General features: G+C 36.7%; 1 protein-coding gene across 1 annotated transcript in view; it reads right to left on the reverse strand.

Moving 5' to 3' along the window:
* LOC103668882 (ATP-binding cassette sub-family A member 3-like) overlaps positions 1–22,088 on the reverse strand; it is a 160,587-nt gene that overhangs the window by 20,301 nt on the left and 118,198 nt on the right. The window contains exons 21-23 of the mRNA XM_008697189.2: positions 16,735–16,922; positions 8,915–9,040; positions 8,465–8,659 (exon numbers count right to left, since the gene is read on the reverse strand). Coding sequence (XP_008695411.2) covers positions 8,465–8,659; positions 8,915–9,040; positions 16,735–16,922 — 509 coding nt within the window. The remainder of the gene's footprint in view (positions 1–8,464; positions 8,660–8,914; positions 9,041–16,734; positions 16,923–22,088) is intronic.

Raw genomic sequence — 22,088 nt, forward strand, 5'->3', positions numbered from 1 at the left:
TGATAGCTGATGCCATTGCTGTCACTGAAAACTTGGTCAATGTCAGTGTCTTACCCTCTAGGAATACTGGCCAGCAAGCTGTGCTGAAGTTTGCTTCTGTCACTGAGAACTTTTCCCCTAAGGTCAGGAACACGACAGGGATGTCCACTCTCACCACTGCTGTTCAACATAGTACCAGGAGTCCTAGCCTTAGCAACCAGACAACAAAAAGAAATAAAAGGCACCCAAACTGGCAAAGAAGAAGGCAAACTCTCACTCTTCGAAGATAGCATGATACTCCATGTGGAAAACCCAAAACATTCCACTCAAAAATTGCTAGATCTCATACAGGAATTCAGCAACATGGCAGGATGTAAAATAAATGCCCAGAAATCTGTTTCATTTCTATACATTAACAATGTAACTGAAGAAAGAGAAATTAAGGAATTGATCCCATTTACAATTGTACCAAAACCCATAAGATACCTAGGAATAACCTAACCAAAGAAGTAAAGGATCTGCACTCTGAAAACTATAGAACACTTATGAAAGAAGTGGAGGAAGACACAAAGAAAAGGAAAAACATTCCATGCTCATGGATTGGAAGAACAAATATTGTTAAAATGTCTATGCTACCCAAAGCAATCTATACTTTCTTTTTTTTTTTTTTAAAGATTTTATTTTATTTGACAGAGAGAGACAGCCAGCGAGAGAGGGAACACAAGCAGGGGGAGTGGGAGAGGAAGAAGCAGGCTCCCAGCAGAGGAGCCCGATGTGGGGCTCGATCCCAGATTGCCGGGATCACGCCCTGAGCCGAAGGCAGATGCTCAACCGCTGTGCCACCCAGGCGCCCCAAAGCAATCTATACTTTCAATGCAAATGCTGAAGACCATTAGCTTCTAGAGTTAGGGAGTTCCTATCAAAATACAATCAAGATTTTTCACAGAGCTGGAACAAACAACCCTAAAATTCATATGGAAGCAGAAAAGACCCTGAATAGCCAAAGGAATGTTGAAAAAGAAAATCAAAGCTGGAGGCATTATAATTCTGGACTTCAAGCTGTATTACAAAACTGTACTCATCAAGATAGTATGGTACTGGCACAAAAACAGACACATAGATCAATGGAACAGAATAGAGAACCCAAAAATGGACCCTCAACTCTCTGGTTAACTAATTTTTGACAAAGCAGGAAAAAATATCCAATGGAAAAAAGATAGCCTCTTCAATAAATGGTGCTGGGCAAATAGGACAGCCACATGTAGAAGAATGAAACTGGACCACTTTCTTATACCATACACTAAAATAAACTCAAAATGGATGAAAGACCTCAGTATGAGACAGGAATCCATCAAAATCCTAGAGGAAGAACACAGGCAGCAACCTCTTTGACTTCAGTCACAGCAAATTCTTGCTAGACACGTCTTCAAATGCAAGGGAAACAAAAGCAAAAATGAAATTTTGGGACTTTATCAGGTTATAAAGCTTTTGCACAGCAAAAGAAATAGTCAACAAAACTAAAAGGCAACCTATGGAACAGGAGAAGATATTTGCAAATGTCTTATCAGATAAAGGGCTAGTATCCAAAATCTATAAAGAACTTATCAAACTCAACACCCAAAAAAACCCAAAATCCAGTCAAGAAATGAGAAGACATGAATAGACATTTTTCCAAAGAAAACATACAAATGGCTAACAGACAGATGAAAAAATGCTATACTTCACTCCACAATAGGAAAATACAAATCAAAGCCACAATGAGATACCACCTCACACCAGTCACAATGGCTAAAATTAACAACTCAGGCAACAACAGATGTTGGCAAGGATATGGAAAAAGGGGAACCCTCTTACATGGTTGGTGGGAATGGAAGCTGGTGCAGCCAGTCTGGAAAACAGTATGGAGGTTCCTCAAAAAAGTTTAAAAAAGAGCTACCCTACAACCCAGCAATTGCACTATTTATCCAAAGGATACAAACATAGTGATTTGAAGGGGCACCTGCAGCCCAATTTTTATAGCAGCAATGTCCACAATAGCTTATCTATGAAAGAGCCCAGATGTTCATTGACAGATGAATGGGTAAAGAAGATATGATGTGTGTATACACACACACACACAGACATACAATGGAATATTACTCAGCCATCAAAAAGAATGAAATCTTGCCATTTGCAATGACGTGGATGGAACTAGAGTGTATTATGCTAAGTGAAATAAGTCAGTCAGAGAAAGACAAATATGATTTCACTCTTATGTGGAATTTAAGAGACAAAATGGATGAACATAGGGGAAGGGAAGGAAAGATAAAATAAGATAAAAACAGAGTGGGAGACAAACCATAAGAGACTCTTAACTATAGGAAACATTAACTGAGGGTTGCTGGATGGGAGGTGGGTGGAGGGATGGGGTAACTGGGTGATGGGCATTAAGCAGGACACTTCATGGAATGAGCGCTGGGTGTTATATGCAACTGATGAACACTAAATTTTATGTCTCAAACTAATAGTACACTATATGTTAATTAAACTGAATTTAAATAAGAAAAAGAAAGTTAACAGTTCTTTTTTTAAAAAGATTTATTTATTTATGTGTGTGCGTGTGTGTGTGTGTGTGTGTGTGAGAGAGAGAGAGAGAGAGAGAAAGAGAGAGAGAGAACATGGGGGGAAGGGCAGAGGGAGAGAATCTCCAAGCATACTCCCCGTTGACTGGGGAGCCCCACATAGGACTCCATCTCACAATCCATGAGATCATGACCTGAGCTGAAGCCAAGAATTAGATGCTGAACTGACTGAACCACCCAGGCACCCTGAAATTTAAGAGTTCTGTGCAAGTTGTCACAGAGAAAATAGCAATAGAAGTTACACACATTAAGAGAAAGGAGTCAGAGCCTATCAATGCATAACAACAACAACAACAACAACAACAACAACAACAACAAAACACTTTGGAAAACAGCAAGAGAAGAAAAGAGGGACAAAATAACTACAAAACCGACAGATAAGTTTACAAAGTGGCAATAGTAAATCATCTAACAATAATCATTTTAAATGTAAATGGACCAAGTCCCCAGTAAAAAGACAGAGTAGTTGAATGCATAAACAACCAGAATCCAACTGTTGTTATCCACAATAAACTCATATTAGATTCAAAGACATACATAGGCTGGATGTGAAGAGATGAAAAAAGATATTCCATGCAAATGGTAACCAAAATATAGCAGGAATGATAATACTAATCAGACAAAGTAAACTCTAAAGCTAAAGCATTGGGTGTTATATGCAACTAATGAATCACTGAACACTACATCAAAAACTAATGATGTACTATATGTTGGCTAACTGAACATAATAAAAAAAACTACATCAAAAACTAATGAAGTACTGTATGGTGACTAACGTAACAGTAAAAAAAAGAATAGTTTCATGAAAAAAAATCTTTTTTTTAAAGATTTTTAAAATTTATTTATTAGAGAGAGACAGCCAGCGAGAGAGGGAGCACAGGCAGGGGGACTGGGAGAGGAAGAAGCAGGCTCCCAGTGGAGGAGCCTGATGTGGGGCTCGATTCCAGAACTCCAGGATCACGCCCTGAGCCGAAGGCAGACGCTTAACGACTGAGCCACCCAGGCACCCCTCATGAAAAAAATCTTTAAAAAAATAAAGCAAAAACTATCTCTAGAGACATGGAAGGTCATTACATAATGGAAAAAGGGTCAAATCAACAGGAATATATAACAATTGTAAATATACATGCACCCAACATCAGAATACCTAGGTATTAAAACAAATTTTAACAGGTCCAAAGGAAGAATTGACAGCAATAGAATAATAGTAAGAGATTTCAATACCCCACCTTTAATACCGGATAGAACTTATAGACAGAAAATCAACAAAGAAACAGTAGACTTGAACAACATTATAGACCAAATGGACCTAACAGACACATACAGAACTTTCCACTCAACAGCAGAAGAACATACATTCTTGTTATGTGCACATAGAATATTCTTTTTTTTTTTTTAAAGATTTTATTTATTTATTCGACAGAGATAGAGACAGCCAGCGAAAGAGGGAACACAAGCAGGGGCAGTGGGAGAGGAAGAAGCAGGCTCCCAGAGGAGGAGCCTGATGTGGGGCTCGATCCCAGAACGCTGGGATCATGCCGAGCTGAAGGCAGACACTTAACCGCTGTGCCACCCAGGCGCCCCACAAGAATATTCTCCAGGATAGATCCACATATTAGGTCACAAAAAAAGTCTTAATAAATTTGAGAAGATTGAAATCATACCATGTATCTTTTCTGACCATATGGAATTAAACTAGAAATCTGTAACAACAACAAAACAGGAAAATTCACAAACATGTGGTAACTAAACAACACACTCATGAATGATCACTGGGTGAAAGATAAAATGAAAAGGGAATTTAAAATATATCTTGAGACTAAGGAAAATTAAAAACAACTCACCAAAACTTATAGGATACAGCAAAGCATTACTAAGAAAAACATTAAAGTAATGAACACCTATATTTAAAAAGAAAAGAGATCACAAATAAACACCCTAACTTTATACCTGAAGGAATTAGAAAAAGAAATGAAACCTAAAGTTAGCAGAAGTAAAAAATAATAAAGATCTGGAGAAATGAAAAACAATAGAAAAAATCAATGAAACTAAAAGTTAGTTTTGAAACAATAAACAAAATCAGTAAGACTAAGAAAAAAGAGAAAAGACACATAAATAAAATCAGAAATGAAAGCAGAGATATTAGAAAGGGTACTTCGGATACAACAATGATCATAAGGGACTATCAGGACCAAATATATGTGTACAAATTGGATAACCTAGAAAAAAGGATAGATTCCTAGGAAAATACACTTGCCAAGACTGAATTAAGAAGAAATAGAAAGCCCAAACAGACCTAATAAATAAGGGGATTAAAATAGTAATCAAAATCTTCCCAATGAAGAAAAGCCCAGGACTTGATGGCTTCATGGCTGAATTCTAACAAACATTCAAAGAGTTAGTACTAATGATTCCTAAATTTCTCTAAAAAATTCAAGAGGAAGGAACACTTTGAAACCCATTTTAATGAGGCCAGCCTCACCCTGAGACCAAAGCCACAAAAAAACACTAAAAGAAAAAAAAATAAGGAACTATAGGCCAATATCTCTGATAAACATAGATGCAAATCCTCAATAAAACGCCAGCAAATCAAATTCAACATCACATCAAAAAGATTATATATTTTGAGCAAATGAGATTTTTTTGCTGGGATGCAAGGCTGATTTATTTTTTTATTTTTAAAAATATTTTTAAAATTTACTAAACAGACACACAGAAAAACGGAACAGAATAGAGAACCCAGAAATGGACCCTCGGCTCTTTGGGCAACTAATCTTTGACAAAGCAGGAAAAAACATCCAGTGGAAAAAAGACAGTCTCTTCAATAAATGGTGCTGGGAAAATTGGACAGCTACATGCAAAAGAATGAAATTTGACCACTCTATCACACCATACACAAAGATAAACTCCAAATGGATGAAAGACCTCGATGTGAGACAGGAATCCATCAAAATCCTGGAGGACAACATAGGCAGCAACCTCTACGACATCGGCCAAAGCAACCTTTTTCATGACACCTCTCCAAAGGCAAGAGAAACAAAAGATAAAATGAACTTGTGGGACTTCATCAAGATAAAAAGCTTCTTCACAGCCAAGGAAACAGTAAAAAACAAAGAGGCAGCCCATGGAATGGGAGAAGATATTTGCAAATGACACTACAGATAAAAGACTAGTATCCAAGATCTACAAAGAACTTCTCAAACTCAATACATGGGAACAAATAATTAAATCAAAAAAATGGGCAGAAGATATGAACAGACACTTTTCCAATGAAGACATACAAATGGCTAACAGACACATGAAAAAAATGTTCAAAATCATTAGCCATCAGGGAAATTCAAATCAAAACCACCTTGAGATACCACCTTACGCCAGTTAGAATGGCAAAAATAGACAAGGCAAGAAACAACAAATGTTGGAGAGGATGTGGAGAAAGGGGATCCCTCTTAGACTGTTGGTGGGAATTCAAGTTGGTACAGCCACTTTGGAAATCAGTGTGGAGGTCCCTTATAAAGTTAAAAATTGAGCTATCCTGTGATCCAGCAATTGCACTACTGGGTATTTACCTCAAAGACACAGAAGTAGTGAAGAGAAGGGCCATATGCACCCCAATGTTCATAGCAGCATTGTCCACAATAGCTAAATTGTGGAAGGAGCTGAGATGCCCTTCAACAGATGAAAGGATAAAGAAGATGTGATACATATACACAATGGAATATTACTCAGCCATCAGAAAGGATGAATATCCACCATTTGCATCAACATGGATGGAACTGGAGGGTAGGAAAGCTACTCTCCTAGCAAATGAATGGATAAAGAAGATGTGGTATATATAAATATATACAATGGAATATTACGCAGCCATCCAAAAAAATGAAATCTTGCCATTTGCAATGATATGGATGGAACTAGAGGGTATTATGCTAAGCTAAATAAGTCAATCAGAGAAAGACAATTACCATATGATCTCACTGATACGTGGAATTTAAGAAACAAAACAGAGGACCATAGGGGAAGAGAGGAAAAAAATAAAACAAGACAAAACCAGAGAGGGAGACAAGCCATAAGAGACTCTTAATCATAGGAAACACACTGAGGGTTGCTGGAGGAGAGGAGGATGGAGGGATGGAGTAACTGGGTGATGGACATTAAGGAGGGCATGTGATGTAATGAACGCTGGGTATAATATAAGACTGATGATCATAGACTTGTACCTCTGAAACCAATACATTGTATGTTAATTAAATTTTAATTTAAAAAATATTTTTATAATAATTTTTTATTATGTTATGTTAGTCACCATACAGTATATCCTTAGTTTTTGATGTAATGTTCCATGATTCATTATTTGCGTATAACACCCAGTGCACCATGCAATACGTGCCCTCCTTAATACCCATCACCGGCCTATCCCACTCTCCCACCACCCTCCCCTCTAAAGCCCTCAGTTTGTTTCCCAGAGTCCATGGTCTCTCATGGTTCATTCCCCCTTCTGTTTGCCCCCCCTTCATTCTTCTCTTCCTTCTCCTACCGATCTTCCTACTTCTTATGTTCCTCAGAGCTGTTGCTATATATTTTAAACTTCTTACTGCTTTGCCCCCCCATTTATATAAACATGCTCTAGTTGCTAGTTACTAGAAATTATGATTCTTTGTTATTTCCTAAAAGTCTGGGTGTAACTCTTTTTCCTCTTTTGTCTGACAGCTGCCTTTCTTCTATGTTTTATCTACATTCATTATTTCCCTATCCTTACCTGTGTGTCAACCCACTGCTTCAGGTTTCAGTGATGTCCAATGTATACTATTCAGGTCTATCTTGCCTGCCATTTCTGTTTCAGTTCTTTTTTTTTTTTTTAAGATTTTATTTATTTATTTGACAGAAATAGAGGCAGCGAGAGAGGGAACAAAAGCGGGGGAGTGGGAGAGGGAGAAGCAGGCTTCCCGCAGAGCAGGGAGCCCGATGATGCGTGGCTCGATCCCAGAACGCTGGGATCATGACCTGAGCCGAAGGCAGACGCTTAATGACTGAGCCATCCAGGCGCCCGTTTCATTTCCTTCTTGACATTTTCTTTTCACGTATATTGTGCAATAAAACTTTATCCAGATTTTCCTCCTATCTCACAAATCCTGCCCAATATTTTCTTCAGTTATTCTTTCTCTATACATTTTAGAAATGATGGTAGTCCTCAGGATTCAACCCCTATCTCTCTTCTCATTATTATACATACTCCCTATAGATTAACTTATCTATCCAGTGCAAATTTCACTTGTATTTCGATGAAACCCAAACTTATATCTCTATATCAATACACAGATTCCAACTGCCTGTGGGCTGTTCTCTCATTTGGATGTGTCACAGGTATATTACACTCAACGTATCCTCTTTCAAACACACTCAATTCCTGTGTTACTATATTGGTAAGTGGAACTTTCACCTATTCACTGGCTCATGATAGAAACCTGGGCCATATTTTAAGATCATTTGTTTTCCTTATAACCCACATCCAAACAGAGTCCAAACCCTGTCAATTTGACTTTCTTAATATCTCTCACAACTACTTTTTCTAGTAATTGTTTCATACCAAAATCTTAACTCTGTCATAGCAGTTTAAGTGAAATAACTGCTCTTCCTGTTTCTAGTTTGGCCCATTAAAGATACTCCTACTTTGTTTCAAACAGAAAGAATATTTGCCTTTTCCCAAACTCAATATGTTATCATGTCTATTGCTGTCCCCGGATTCTGTCACTTTTGAGAAAAGAATATGTATATATATATGCTTTCAGCTTCCCTTTCATGTCCCCCACTCACTTGCCCAGTTGCCTCCTCCCTTAGGATACCAACTCAGTGATTGGTAACAGAAATACCTTTCTGATTTTTTTGGTAATGTTAAAGCCATCAATCAACACAGCTCCAGACGTTGTGGTCTCCTCTCCAGTCAATATTTTGAATGTAGTGGTTTTCCCAGCTCCATTTAATCCAAGTAATCCAAAGCACTCAGATTTCTGGACTACAAGAGAGATATTTCTTATGGCCTTTACAACTGGACACTTATAGTAAACCTGAAAAAATAAGAAAAAAAAAAAAACAACCCCACAGTGTACTGGAGCAATGATTATGGGTCCACTACAACCATAACCTCAAACCCCTGTAGACTGGTACCTGTGACAGTTTCACTCTTCCACTCTCAATCTTCTATTTTACCAGATACATACAGATCCCATGGAACTCCAATAGATTAGTAATACTACCAATAAATTCTTGCCAGGGATGGTGGGCTACAGTTCAGGGCAATGTTGATTATTGAATGACGTTACCTTTGTAAGTTCTTTCAGAACCACTGGAGTATTCCTTAGCTTGGGAGGCAGTGTCAGGGCTATGTTTTCTTCATTTTTTACATCGTCATCCTCATAGTCCTTGATTGCTTGACAGGACACTGTAGACTATATTTTTAAGACAAGAATCACAGATAAGAATACACTCTAGATATCTGGTTTAAACTGAGTGACCTTCTGAATGCTGACTCTAGGAAGTAATATCAAAGATGTCAGAAAATGTTTGCATAATTTCCAAGAGCCTTCCTAGCAATTTCCTGAACTCTCATGCACAAGTTTATTCTTGACTTGCTTAGATTTGGAAATTATAGTCAAGAGCGAGTTTTTCTACAGCTGTGAGTAAGCAGTATGTTCTTGCCAATAACATGGGCATTTCATGGAAAACAAAAGCCCACTGGTACTATTAATTGTTGTCCAGCGTGATTTGTTACAAATAAAATATGTTGAAGACACCATGAGATCCAAGTTAAGAAAAAAGAATGATTCTTTCTTTTTTTGAAGGAAATATGCTCTATAAGTGAAGTTAGTGTTTGAAGAATAAATAAGGATTTATTGAAAGAGTGACAGTAGGGTGGGGAAGGAAGAAGGCTGCCATCAGCAGTGGGAGCTCAGTGAGAGATATGTAGCAATGAACCAACAGGACATGCTTTGTGAATAGTAATTTGTAGTGTTTGAGCACAACTTTGTTTTTTTGAATTGTCTATTTTTGCATCAAGTGTTCATTTATTCATACTTCATTAAGGAGAAATGGAGCAGGAGAATATATTTAGCTCAGTAAACATGCTAGTTAGAAGAGTGAGAAGAGAGCTGCTTTGTTTTTTTCTTTTCCAGTCTAAAACTGGATGTATAGGAGCAGTAATAGTGAACATCCTTGCCCTGCTTTCGATCTTAGGGGGAAAACATTCACTCTTTCATCATTATGTTTGCTGTAGACAATGTAAGTGGATGCCACTTATCAGGTTGAAATGTTTCCTTTCTTTCCTTGGTTAGCAGTTTTTTGAAAAATCACAAATGGATGTTGAATGTTGTCAAATGCTTTTTGTGCAATAATTGGTATGAATATGTGGTTTTTCTTCTTAAGACTATTAACCTTGTGGGTAATATTAATTTTCAAATATTAAATCAGCTTTACATTCATGGAATAAACCTCACTTGTTCATGGTGTATTATTCCTCCCATATATTCTTGGGTTTTATTATGAATATTTTTTTGAGAATTTGTGTGTCTGTGTTCTTGAGAGATATTGGTTTCTTACAATTTCTCCATTTTGGTATTAGGATAATGATGGTTTCACAAAATGAATTGGAAAATGTTCTCACTCCTACTTTTTGGAAGAAATAATGCAGAATTGATGCTATTTCTTTAATTTTTTGGTAGAATTCATAAGTGTATTTTTATACAGGCTTAGTATTTTATTTTTTGGAGGTTTTACACTATGCATATAATGTCTTTAATTGAAATAAAACTAGTTTCTTTATTGTTGAGTGAGTTTTGATAGTGTGTGTCTTTCTAGGAATTGTTCTATTTCATCTAAGGTGACAAATTTATGAGATAGACTGGATTTTAATTTCTGTGGTATCCATAGTAATATCCCTTCATTTGCCCTCATATTGGCAATATGTTTCTATTTCATGGTTACTCTGGCTATAGGTTATCAATTATAATCATTTTTTTAATATTAGTTTTTGGTTGAATTAATTTTTCTCAATTGCTTTTCTGTTTTGTTTTCTTTCTTTCTTTTTTTTTTTTTTAAAGATTTTTTATTTATTTGACAGAGATAGACAGCCAGCGAGAGGGAACACAAGCAGGGGGAGTGGGAAAGGAAGAAGCAGGCTCCCAGCAGAGGAATCCGATGTGGGACTCGATCCCGGAACGCCGGGATCACGCCCTGAGCCGAAGGCAGACGCCTAATGACTGTGCTACCCAGGAGCCCCCTCAGTTTTATTTCTTTTATTTTATCTACTTTTGCCTGCTCTGAGTGTATCTTGCTTCTTTTCCTAATTTATTAAGGTGGAAGTTTCAATTACAAACCTGGGACTTCTTCTTCTTCTTTTTTTTTTTTTTTAGTTTCAGAGGTAGAATTTAGTGATTCATCAGTTGCATATAACACCCAGTGCTCATGGGTGTTATACGCAACTAATGAATCATCAAACTTTATATCGGAAACCGGGGATGTACTGTATGGTGACTAACATAATAAAAAATCATTTAAAAAAAAAGAAAATCATAAAGAAGAGAAAAAAAATAACACCCAGTGCTCATTACATCAAGTGCCCTCCTTAATGCCCATCACCCAATTATCCCTTCCCCCCAACCACTTCCCCTCGAACAATCCTCAGTTTATTTCCTAGAGTTCAGCATTTCTTATGGTTTGACTCCATCTCAGAATGGCTAAAATTAACAACTTGGAAACAATAGATGTTGGCGAGGATGCAGAGAAAGGGGAAACCCTCTTACACTGTTGGGAGGAATGCAAACTGTTGTAGCCAGTCTGGAAGACAGTATGGAGCTTCCTCAAAAATTTAAAAATAGAGCTACCCTATGACCCAGCAATTGCACTGCTAGGTATTTATCCAAAGGATACAAAGAGTGATTTGAAGGGGCACCTGCACCCCAATGTTTATAGCAGCAATGTCCACAATAGTCAAAATACGGAAGGAGCCCAGATGTCCATCGGCAGATGAATGGATAAAGATGTGGTATATATATATACAATGGAATATTAGTCAGCCATTAAAAAGATGAAGTCTTGCCATTTGCAACGATGTGGAAAGAACCAGAAGGTATTATGCTAAGTGAAATAAGTCAATCAGGAAGGCAAATACCATATGATTTCACTTGCATGTGGAATTTAAGAAACAAAACAGATGAACATAGGGAAAGGAAAGGAAAAATAAAATAAGTTGGGACCTTTTTTCATTAATAATATAAGCATTTACTACTTTAAATTTCCATTAAAACACTGCTTCAGTCACATCCCACAAATTTTGAAATGTTGTTTTAATTTTCATTCAGTTCAAAATGTTTCCTAATTTCCTCTGCAATTTCCTCTTTTGTGAATGGGTTCCAGAGATGTGTGTTGCTTAATTTCCCAATGTTTATAGAGGCTTTCCCATTATATTTCTGTTATTCATTTATAGTCGAATTTCATGATCATCAAAAACCACTGCATTATTTCTTTTAAAATTGTGAATGGTGTATTTTGGGTGACAGTTCCATGTGCACTACTCTTATTATGGGGTGTATTCTATAAATGTCAACTAGATCTAGTTGGTAGATAGTGTCTTACAGTTCTTCACTGATTTTCTGTCTTTGTGTTCTACTGCTTAACGAGGGAGTATTTGGTAGATTATGAAAGCTGTGAATGAGCACATGCTATTTTGCAGGGGAGACCTCCATATTTTCTTCACCTGAGAAGGGGGGGTGCCACTTCTTTAGACTCAGAGTGTTCGGGGAATCTGGGAATTTAAGATTTTTGGTCATTAACTCAGATGTCCCTATTCTATGTATCAGGGTCCCATTCTTTTCTAATAAGAGCTGTGATCTTGGCATAGCAGATCTGCCTTGGTTGAGAGTTTGACCTTCCTGGAGCTCATCAAATCTGAACACTGGAACTTGATCCCAGTCCTCACTTTTCTCTGCCCTTCCACTGAAGGAAACAAGAGCTACATTATATGTGACCAAGGAGGCTGTTTCACTTTCACACTTGGCTTTCAGTCTCCTACTAATAACTCTAGGCCTTTTATTTTATAAAGCAAGGAGCTTAGCAATAGTCTCACAATTCCATCATTCTAATGGGTGCTATCTCCCTTGATTCTTTGATATAACCATCAATCAGTGAATTCTCCTGACCTATTGTTCAATTCAGCACTTGTGAAAATTTTAACAATTAGACTACTACTTTGTGTCAGAGGAAATCTGTGTGTCCTTTGCTACCAGTAACAATGGACCTCATTGACAGCTGAGTGGGGAATGATCTAGTCCTAAAACACCATCCTATTATATACTTTCTTAGAACTCTCCTTGAACTAACTTGCACGTAGAGTTCCCTTGGGACCAAAACCTGGGTAAAGGAGAGGAAGGAATCAGGAGTAGGCAGAGGGAGAAATCAAGCTGTGACACAGGCCAAATGATATCTTCAGCTGACCCCATGGGAAGCCTTGAAGTTGTTTGAGAGGCATTGAGAACACCAAACATTTTACTCTTATATCTGTGATTGGATGCTGGCCTTCTGGGAAGAAGTGTCACCTTGTGAGACAAGAATTTTTTTGTAGATCAAGCAATCCATAAAAATAATGACAATTGAAGGTTGTCTGAAGATAGTACTTCCAAAACCTAGAGGCAACAACTTCTTCATTGCAGGGGGATCTGAGCTAAGAACCATATGATCATTTCACTGGATGCAGAAAAAGCATTTGACAAAGTACAACATTCATTCATGATAAAAGCTCTCAACAAAGTAGGATTATAGGGAACATTCCTCAACATAGTAAAGGCCATCTATGAAAAATCCACAGCCAATATCATCCTCAATGGAGTGAAACTGAGAGCTTTTCCTCTATGGTCAGGAACAAGACAGGGATGTCCACTCTCATCACTGTTATTTAACATAGTACTGGAAGTCCTAGCCATGGCAATCAGATGACGACGACAACAACAACAACAACAACACCAACAACAACACCAACAACATAAAAGTCATCCAAATCAGTATGGAAGAAGCCAAACAACAACAACAACAACAACAACAACAACATAAAAGTCATCCAAATCAACAAGGAAGAAGCCAAACAACAACAACAACAACATAAAAGGCATCCAAATCAGCAAGGAAGAAGTCAAACTTTCTTTATTTTCAGACAACATGATCCTCAATGTAGAAAACAATGTAGAAAGACTCCACCAAAAAAAAAAATTACTGGAACAAATACATGAATTCAGAAAAGTTGCAGGATACAAAACCAACATACAGAAATCTGGTGTATTTCTTTTTTTTTTTTTAAAGATTTTATTTATTTATTTGACAGAGATAGAGACAGCCAGAGAGAGAGGGAACACAAGCTGGGGGAGTGGGAGAGGAAGAAGCAGGCTCCCATTGGAGGAGCCTGATGTGGGGCTCGATCCCAGAACGCTGGGATCACGCCCTGAGCCGAAGGCAGACGCTTAACGACTGAGCCACCCAGGCGCCCCTGGTGTATTTCTATACACTAATAATGAAGCAGTAGAAAGAGAAATTAAGGAATTGACCTCATTTACAATTGCATAAAAACCCCAAGATACTTAGGAATAAACTTAACCAACAAAGTAAAAGATCTGTACTCTGAAAACTATAAAACACTGATGAAAGAAATTGAAGATGATATAAAGAAATGGAAAGACATTCCATGATCATGGATTAGAAGAACAAATATTATTAAAATGTCCATATTACCCAAAGCAATCTACACGTTCAATGTAATCCCTATCTAAATACTAACAGCATTTTTTGCAGAGCTAAAATTTGTATGGAATCACAAAAGACCCTGAATAGCCAAAGTAGCCTTGAAAAAGCAAAGCAAAGCTGGAGCCATCATAATCCCAGACTTCAAGTTCTATTACAAAGCTGTAGTAATCAAAACAGTATGGTACTAGCACAAAAACAGATACATAGATCAATGGAACAGGATACAAAACCCAGAAATGAACCCACAACTATATGGTCAATTAATCTCTGACAAAGCAGGAAAGAATATCCAATGGGAAAAAGACAGTCTCTTTGGCAAATGTTCTTGGGAAAACCGGACAGCAACATGCAGAAGAATGAAACTGGACCACTTTCTTACACCACACACAAAAATAAATTCAAAATGGATTAAAGACCTAAACGAGAGACAGGAAACCATAAAAATCCTAGGGGAGAATATCGGCAGTAACCTAGGACGTCATCAAAATAAAAAGCTTCTGCACAGTGAAGGAAACAATCAACAAAACTAAGAGCCAACCTATGGAGTGGGAGAAGATATGAAGTGAAATAAAAATGACATTTCTTTTCTTTCTTCTTCTTCTTTTTTTTTTAGGGAGAAAGNNNGTGTGCGAGGAAGTGAGGGACAGAGAGAGAGATAATCTTTTAAGTTTTATTTACTTATTTTAGAGAGAGAGCATGGGCAGGGGGAGGAATAGAAGGGGAGGGAAAGGGAAGGGGAAAGAATCCCAAACAGACTCCACACTGAGTGCGAGTCTGATGCAGGGCTTGATTCCATGACCTGAGATCATGACCTGAGCCAAAACCAAGAGTCAGACATTCAACCAACTGAGCCACCAAGGTACCCCATGGAGAGAGAGAATCTAAGCACAGTCTCCATGGTTAGCATGGAGCCCGACACAGGGCTCAATTTCAGACCCTGAGGAAAAATCAAGAGTTGGATGCTTAACTGACTGAGCCACCCAGGTGCCCCACAAATGATATATCTGAAAAGGGGTTAGTATCCCAAATATATAAGGAACTTTGAAAATTCAACACCCAAAAAATGAATGATCCAATTAAAAAAATGGACAGAAAACATGAATAGACCTTTTTCCAAAGAGGACATCTAGATGGACAACAGACACATGAAAAGATGCTCAACACCACTGATTATCAGGGAAACAAAAATCAAAACTACAAGGAGATGTCATCACACCTGTCAGAATGGCTAAAATCAACCACACAAGAAACAAAAGGTATTGGTGAGGATGTGGAGAAAGGAGAACCTTCTTGCACTGCTGGTGGGAATGCAAACTGGTGCAGGCACTCTGGAAAGCAGTATCTTTTAATTCTCATAGATAATTGTGACTTCTTATCCTAATCAAAGTTCCAGGTAGTGGAAGAGGCCAGATGGTCTCAAGACGTTCTCCCTTGTGAAATAGTAAAGACATGCAGTCTCACAGAAATTTATGGCCAAGATATAGAGCCATCCCAGAACAGCACCCAGGGACAGAACTGGGATGAATGAAGTTACAAAGAGACAGATATAGTGGTTTTCTGCCTCAAGAAGTTCAAGTATAGACTGGAAGGGAATTCAGTAACTGAATGGATGGACCATTAAAATAATTTTTAAAATCCTAAGCAAAACTCCAAGATTATGTGAAATCATGAGAGCTATGTAAAGCAGTAATTAATAATCTGACTGGTAGAAGCATGAAGATTCTACTACATGGTTTTTGTTTGTTTCCTTTTTAAGGTTTATTTATTTGAGTGAGAGAGAGAGAGCAAGTGGGGAAAGGAGCAGAGGGAGAGGAGAGAGAATCTCAAGCAGACTCCCTGCTGAGTATGGAGCCTGACATGGGGCTCAATCTCCCCACAACCATGAGATCATGACCTGAACTGAAATTGAGCCAGACACTTAACTAGCTGAGCCACCCAGGTGCTTCACTACATTGTTTTTATTTTTATTTATTTATTTTTATTTTTCATTATGTTCAGTTAGCCATCATATCATAAATTTTTGTTATACTGTTCAACGATTCATTAGTTGTGTATAACACCCAGTGCTAATCCCAATATGTGCCCTCCTTAATACCCATCACTACATAGTTTTTAAAAAGTCAATTCCATAATTACAACCAAATACATCTCAAAGACAGTATGTGCACAAGGCAGTGCTTTCTATCACAGTCAATCCAACTAAAATGAGACTTATGATTCATATTAGTTCCAGTTAGATCTTGACATAATTGTGTGATATTATCTTTATCAAATAATAGAGGTAGGAATATGTAGATTCATACATTTTGGCCTAATAGTTTTCTTTGAGTCATATCTAAAGTTTATCTTAGTTACTCACCTTCCTGCCTTTTATGAATAGGTTGTGGACATTAGATAAAATTTTATGAGAGATAAAGTTTTGCAGGCTCCAGGATGTAGTCTCAAGACACAAAAGCAAAAGGAGATAAAATAAGCCCAAGACAGCCAATGCAATCAAAAATTTTGCAATCCCATGTGTTCCAAAATTATAGACATTGTTCTCAATAGCTGAGGATGATAAAAGAGAGATAGTCTTACTTTAAAAACTGTTACAAAGTCTAAGATGACACCAGAGTTAGAAATATAGTGTCAAATGAATTTTAAATTAGATTTAAGGAAGTATAGAATATGGAAAATAATTATCTTAATATTTTATTAATTTCTCTTATCTTTCTGGATATTTATGGTTTTTATAAAAGTTCTTCTGCCAGTGATTTTTTCCTCTAGTTTTTACCAGGACAATATTACCACATACTCAGTGAATTTTAAAAGATGAGCCTCCATGAACACAATGCTTAGTAATTAAAGCAAACAAAATAAAGGTATTTGTGGCATAGCTAACCATTATTTTAGTCCATGTCAAATAATTAAAGTCCTTTAGAGTGAGAAAAACCTTTATTCTATAAATAGGTAAAAGTTTTAAGTAGGAAAAGAATATAATGGCAATAATCATAAGGAAGAAAACAACAAATAGTTGAAATGTAAATGGACAATATTGCTTTTGGGCTTACTACAGAGAAAATTAGCTAATACAAACAGATAAATTCTAGATATGCAAATAGCAGACATCTCCGAGATGTGAGATAAATCACTTTTTATCAGAATTCTGTTTTCTGCTTTGTGCCAATATGCAGAAATGCAATTTGTTTTATTGTAACAAAATACACATAAAAATTTCCTTTTTAAAGTGTACAATTTGATGACACTTAATACATTCACAACGTTGTGCAACAATTACCACTACCTAGATCCATAACATTTTCATTACCCAAAAGAAAACCCAGTATCTATGAACCAGTCTTTATTAACCCCCTTCCCCTAGCCACCAGTAACCACTAATCTACTGTCTCCAAGGATTTGCCTATTTTATATAATTTTATATAAAATTATCTTATATAAATGGACATTTTATATAAATGGAATCATACAGTAAGTGGCTTTTCACTTAGCTTAATGTTTTGAAGGCTCATCCATGTTGTAACATGTGCCTGTAATTTCTCTTTATTGTTGAATATTCCATTGTATGGATATACCACATTTTGTTATCCACTTATCAGAGGATGAACATCTGGATTGCTTCCACTTTTTATGGGAAAAAACTATTATGAATAACGCTGCTATGAGCATTTGTGTACAAGGTCTTTCTAAAATACTTCTTTTCAATTCTTTTGGATATATATTCAGGAGTGGAATTGTTGGGTCAGTAATTCTATATTTAACCTTCTGAGGAACCACCAAACTGTTTTCCGCAGCAACTGCAACAGACCTCCGACAGGAGAACATAGGCAATAACCTCTTTGACATTGGCCACAGCAACTTGTTTCAAGACATGTCTCCAAAGGCAAGGGAAACAAAAGCAAAAATGAACTTTTGAGACTTCACCAAGATAAAAAGCTTCTCCATAGCAAAGGAAACAGTCAACAAAACTAAGAGGCAACCCATGGAATGCAAGAACATATTTGCAAATGATATTACAGATAAAGGGCTGGTATCCAAGATCTATAAAGAACTCCTCAAACTCAACATCCAAAAAACTAATAACCCAGTCAAGAAATGGGCAGAAGACATGAACAGACATTTTTCCAAAGAAGACATAAAATGCTAACATGCACAAAAAAATTGTTCAACATCACTAGCCATCAGGGAAATTCAAATCAAAACCACACTGAGATACCACCATAAGCCAGTTAGAATGGCAAAAATTAACAAAACAGGAGACCACAAATGTTGGCAAGGATGTGGAGAAAGGGGAATGCTCTTACACTGTTGTGGGAATGCAAGCTGGTACAGCCATTGTGGAAAACACTATGGAGGTTCCTCAGGACGTTAAAAATAGAACTACCCTACCACCCAGCAATTGCACTACTGGGTATTTACCCCAAAGATACAGAAGTAGTGAAGAGAAGGGCCATATGCACCCCAATGTTCATAGCAGCATTGTCCACAATAGCTAAATTGTGGAAGGAGCTGAGATGCCCTTCAACAGATGAAAGGATAAAGAAGATGTGATACATACACACAATGGAATATTACTCAGCCATCAGAAAGGATGAATATCCACCATTTGCATCAACATGGATGGAACTGGAGGGTATTATGCTAAGTGAAATAAGTCAATCAGAGAATGACAATTATCATATGGTTTCACTCATATGTGGAACATAAGGAATAGCACAGAGGACATTAGGGGAAGGAAGGGAAAATAGAAGGGGGGAGGAAATCAGAGGGGTGATGAACTATGAGAGACTATGGACTCCAGAAAACAATCTGAGGTTTCAGACGGGAGGGGGGTGGGGGGATGGGGAAGCCTGGTGATGGGTACTAAGGAGGGCACATGTTGTAATGAGCACTGGGTGTTATACAAATAATGACTCATTGAACACGACATCAAAAACGATGTACGGTATGGTGACTAACATAACATATTTAAAAAAAAAGAAACCTTGATTTTGGAAGGAAGAAGTAAGGGTATTCGCAAAGAACACAATCCTCCATATGGAAAAATCTTAAGGAATCCACGAGAAACTACTAAAACTAATAAGTGAATTAATTCAGTGCACAGGATATAAGACCAAGTCATAATATTTTAGGTATACACAAAAAATCATTTGGATTTCCATATACTAACAGTGAGTAGCACAAAATAAAATTAAGAAGACAATGTAAAGGTTGCTTTGGCTATTTGGGATATTTTGTGGTTCCATACAAATTTTAGGATTATTTGTTCTAGGTTTTGTGAAAAGTGCTGGTGGTATTTTGATAGGGATTACATTAAATGTGGAGATTTATTTGGGTAGTATGGACATTTAAACAATATTTGTCCTTCTAATCCATGAGTATGGAATGTCTTTCCATTTTTTTGTGTCATCTTCAATTTCTTTCATCAGTTTTTTATAGCTTTCAGAGTACAGGTCTTTCATCTTTTTGATTAGGTTTCTTCATAGGCATCTTAATGGTTTTTTTGTGCAATTATAAATGGGATTGGTTCCTTAATTTCTCTTTCTGCTGCTTTATTATTGGTCTATAGAAATGCAACTGGTTTCTGTACATTGATTTTGTATCCTGCAACTTTTCTGAATTCATTTATCAGTTCTAGCAGTTTTTTGGTGGAGTCTTTTGGATTTTCTATATACAGTATCATGTCATCTGCAGATAGTAAAAACTTTACTTCTTCTTTGCCAATTTGGATGCTTATTATTTCTTTTTGTTGTCTGATTGCTGTGCCTAGGAATTCTAGTATTATGTTGAATAAGAGTGGACATCCTTTACAAAAAAACTGATTCAAAGGGGCTCATGCAACCAAATGTTTATAGCAGCACTATCAACAATAGCCAAGTTATGGAAAGAGTTTAAATGTCCATCAACTGATGAATGGATAAAGAAGATGTGGTTATATATATAGAATGGAATATTACTCAGCCATCATAAAGAACAAAATCTTGCCATATGAACACCATGAATGAAACTAGAGTGTATTATGCTAAATGAAATAAGCCAGTCAGAGAAAGACAAATACCACATGATTTCACTCATAAGTGGAATGTAAGAAACAAAACAGATGAACATAGGTGAAGGGAAAGAAAAATAAAATAAGAAAAACAGAGGAAGGCAAACCAAAAGAGACTCTTAATTAGAGAACAAACAGAGTTGCTGGAGGGGAGGTGGGTGGCAGCATGAGTTAAATGAGTGATGGGCATTAATGAAGGCACGTGTTGTGTTGAGCGCTGGGTGATATATGTAAGTGATGAATCACTAAATTCTACTCCTGAAACCAATATTACACTATATGTTAACTAACTTGAATTTAAATAAAATATTAGAAGAAGAAAAAGAGTGGAATTCTTGTCTTCTTCCTGACCATAGAGGAAAAGTTCTCAGTTTTTCCCCATTGAGGATGATATTAGCTGTGGGTTTTTCATATATGGACTTTATTATGTTGAGGCTTGTTCCCTGTAACTACTTTGTTAAGGGTTTTTATCAAGAATGGATGTTGTATAATGAATCATCGAGCCTTACATCGGAAACCGGGGATGCACTGTATGGTGACTAACATAATAAAATAAAAAATCATTATAAAAAAAAAAAGAATGGATGTTGTATTTTGTCAAATGCTTTTTATGCATCTAGTGAAATGATCATACGGTTCTTATCCTTTCTTTTATTAACATGGTGTATTGATGTTGATTTGCAAATATTGAACCACCCTTGCAACCCAGGAATAAATCCCACCTGATTGTGGTGAATGATTTTTTTCCCCAAGTGTTTCTTTATATTTAAATTTGGTTAATATAGAAAGTAATTGAACTACTAGGTATTTACCCAAAGGATACAAAAATACTGATTCAAAGGGATACATGCACCTGATGTACTTATACATGCAACTGATTCTATTTATATGAAATATCCAGAAATATCAAACCTATAGAGGCAAAGGATGTCTGGGCTGAATGTGGTAATGAAAATTAACTGTAAACAGGCCTGAGGGATCTTTTTCAGATGGTGGAAATATTCTAACATTGGTTTGTGGTAATGGTGGTACAGATTTATAAGATTCCTAAAAATAAATTAATTAAAACTGGTGACTGTGATATGAAAATAATAACTGAACAGAGCTATTTTTAAAAAGCAGAGAGAGGAATTTATGGTCAAAATATGATGCTAACTAAAATGTGATATAGATCCCTTATTCAGGGAATGCAAGAAAATAGAATCCATTTGTTTTGTTTTTTTTTAAAGATTTTATTTTTTATTTAAGAGAGAGATAGCGAGAGAGAGAGCATGAGCAGAGGGGAGGGGGAAAAGGAGACTCCCCACTGAGCAGGGAGCCTGATGTAGGGCTCGATCCCAGGACCCTGAGATCATGACCTGAGCCAAAGGCAGACGCTTAACTGACTGAGCCACCCAGGCACCCTGAAAATATAATCCATTTGATATTTCCATATTAATAATTATATTTCAACCTGTATTTATCTCAGCAAATATGATTACATTTTTCTTTCTGTGGCAACATATAAATTATTTGGTTCCAGAATGAATCACACACACACACACTCAGAGTAAATATGCTTGCTATTTCTCAATTTAAAAAATCAACAATTTAAAAAACCAACAATTTGAAATATGAAATATGGAAAACTTAATAGAATGCCTTTATTTTTTCCTGATTTTGATATG

Source organism: Ursus maritimus, unplaced genomic scaffold (genome assembly GCF_017311325.1).
Source record: "Ursus maritimus isolate PB19 unplaced genomic scaffold, ASM1731132v1 scaffold_2, whole genome shotgun sequence".
NCBI classification, from domain to species: Eukaryota; Metazoa; Chordata; class Mammalia; order Carnivora; family Ursidae; genus Ursus; species Ursus maritimus.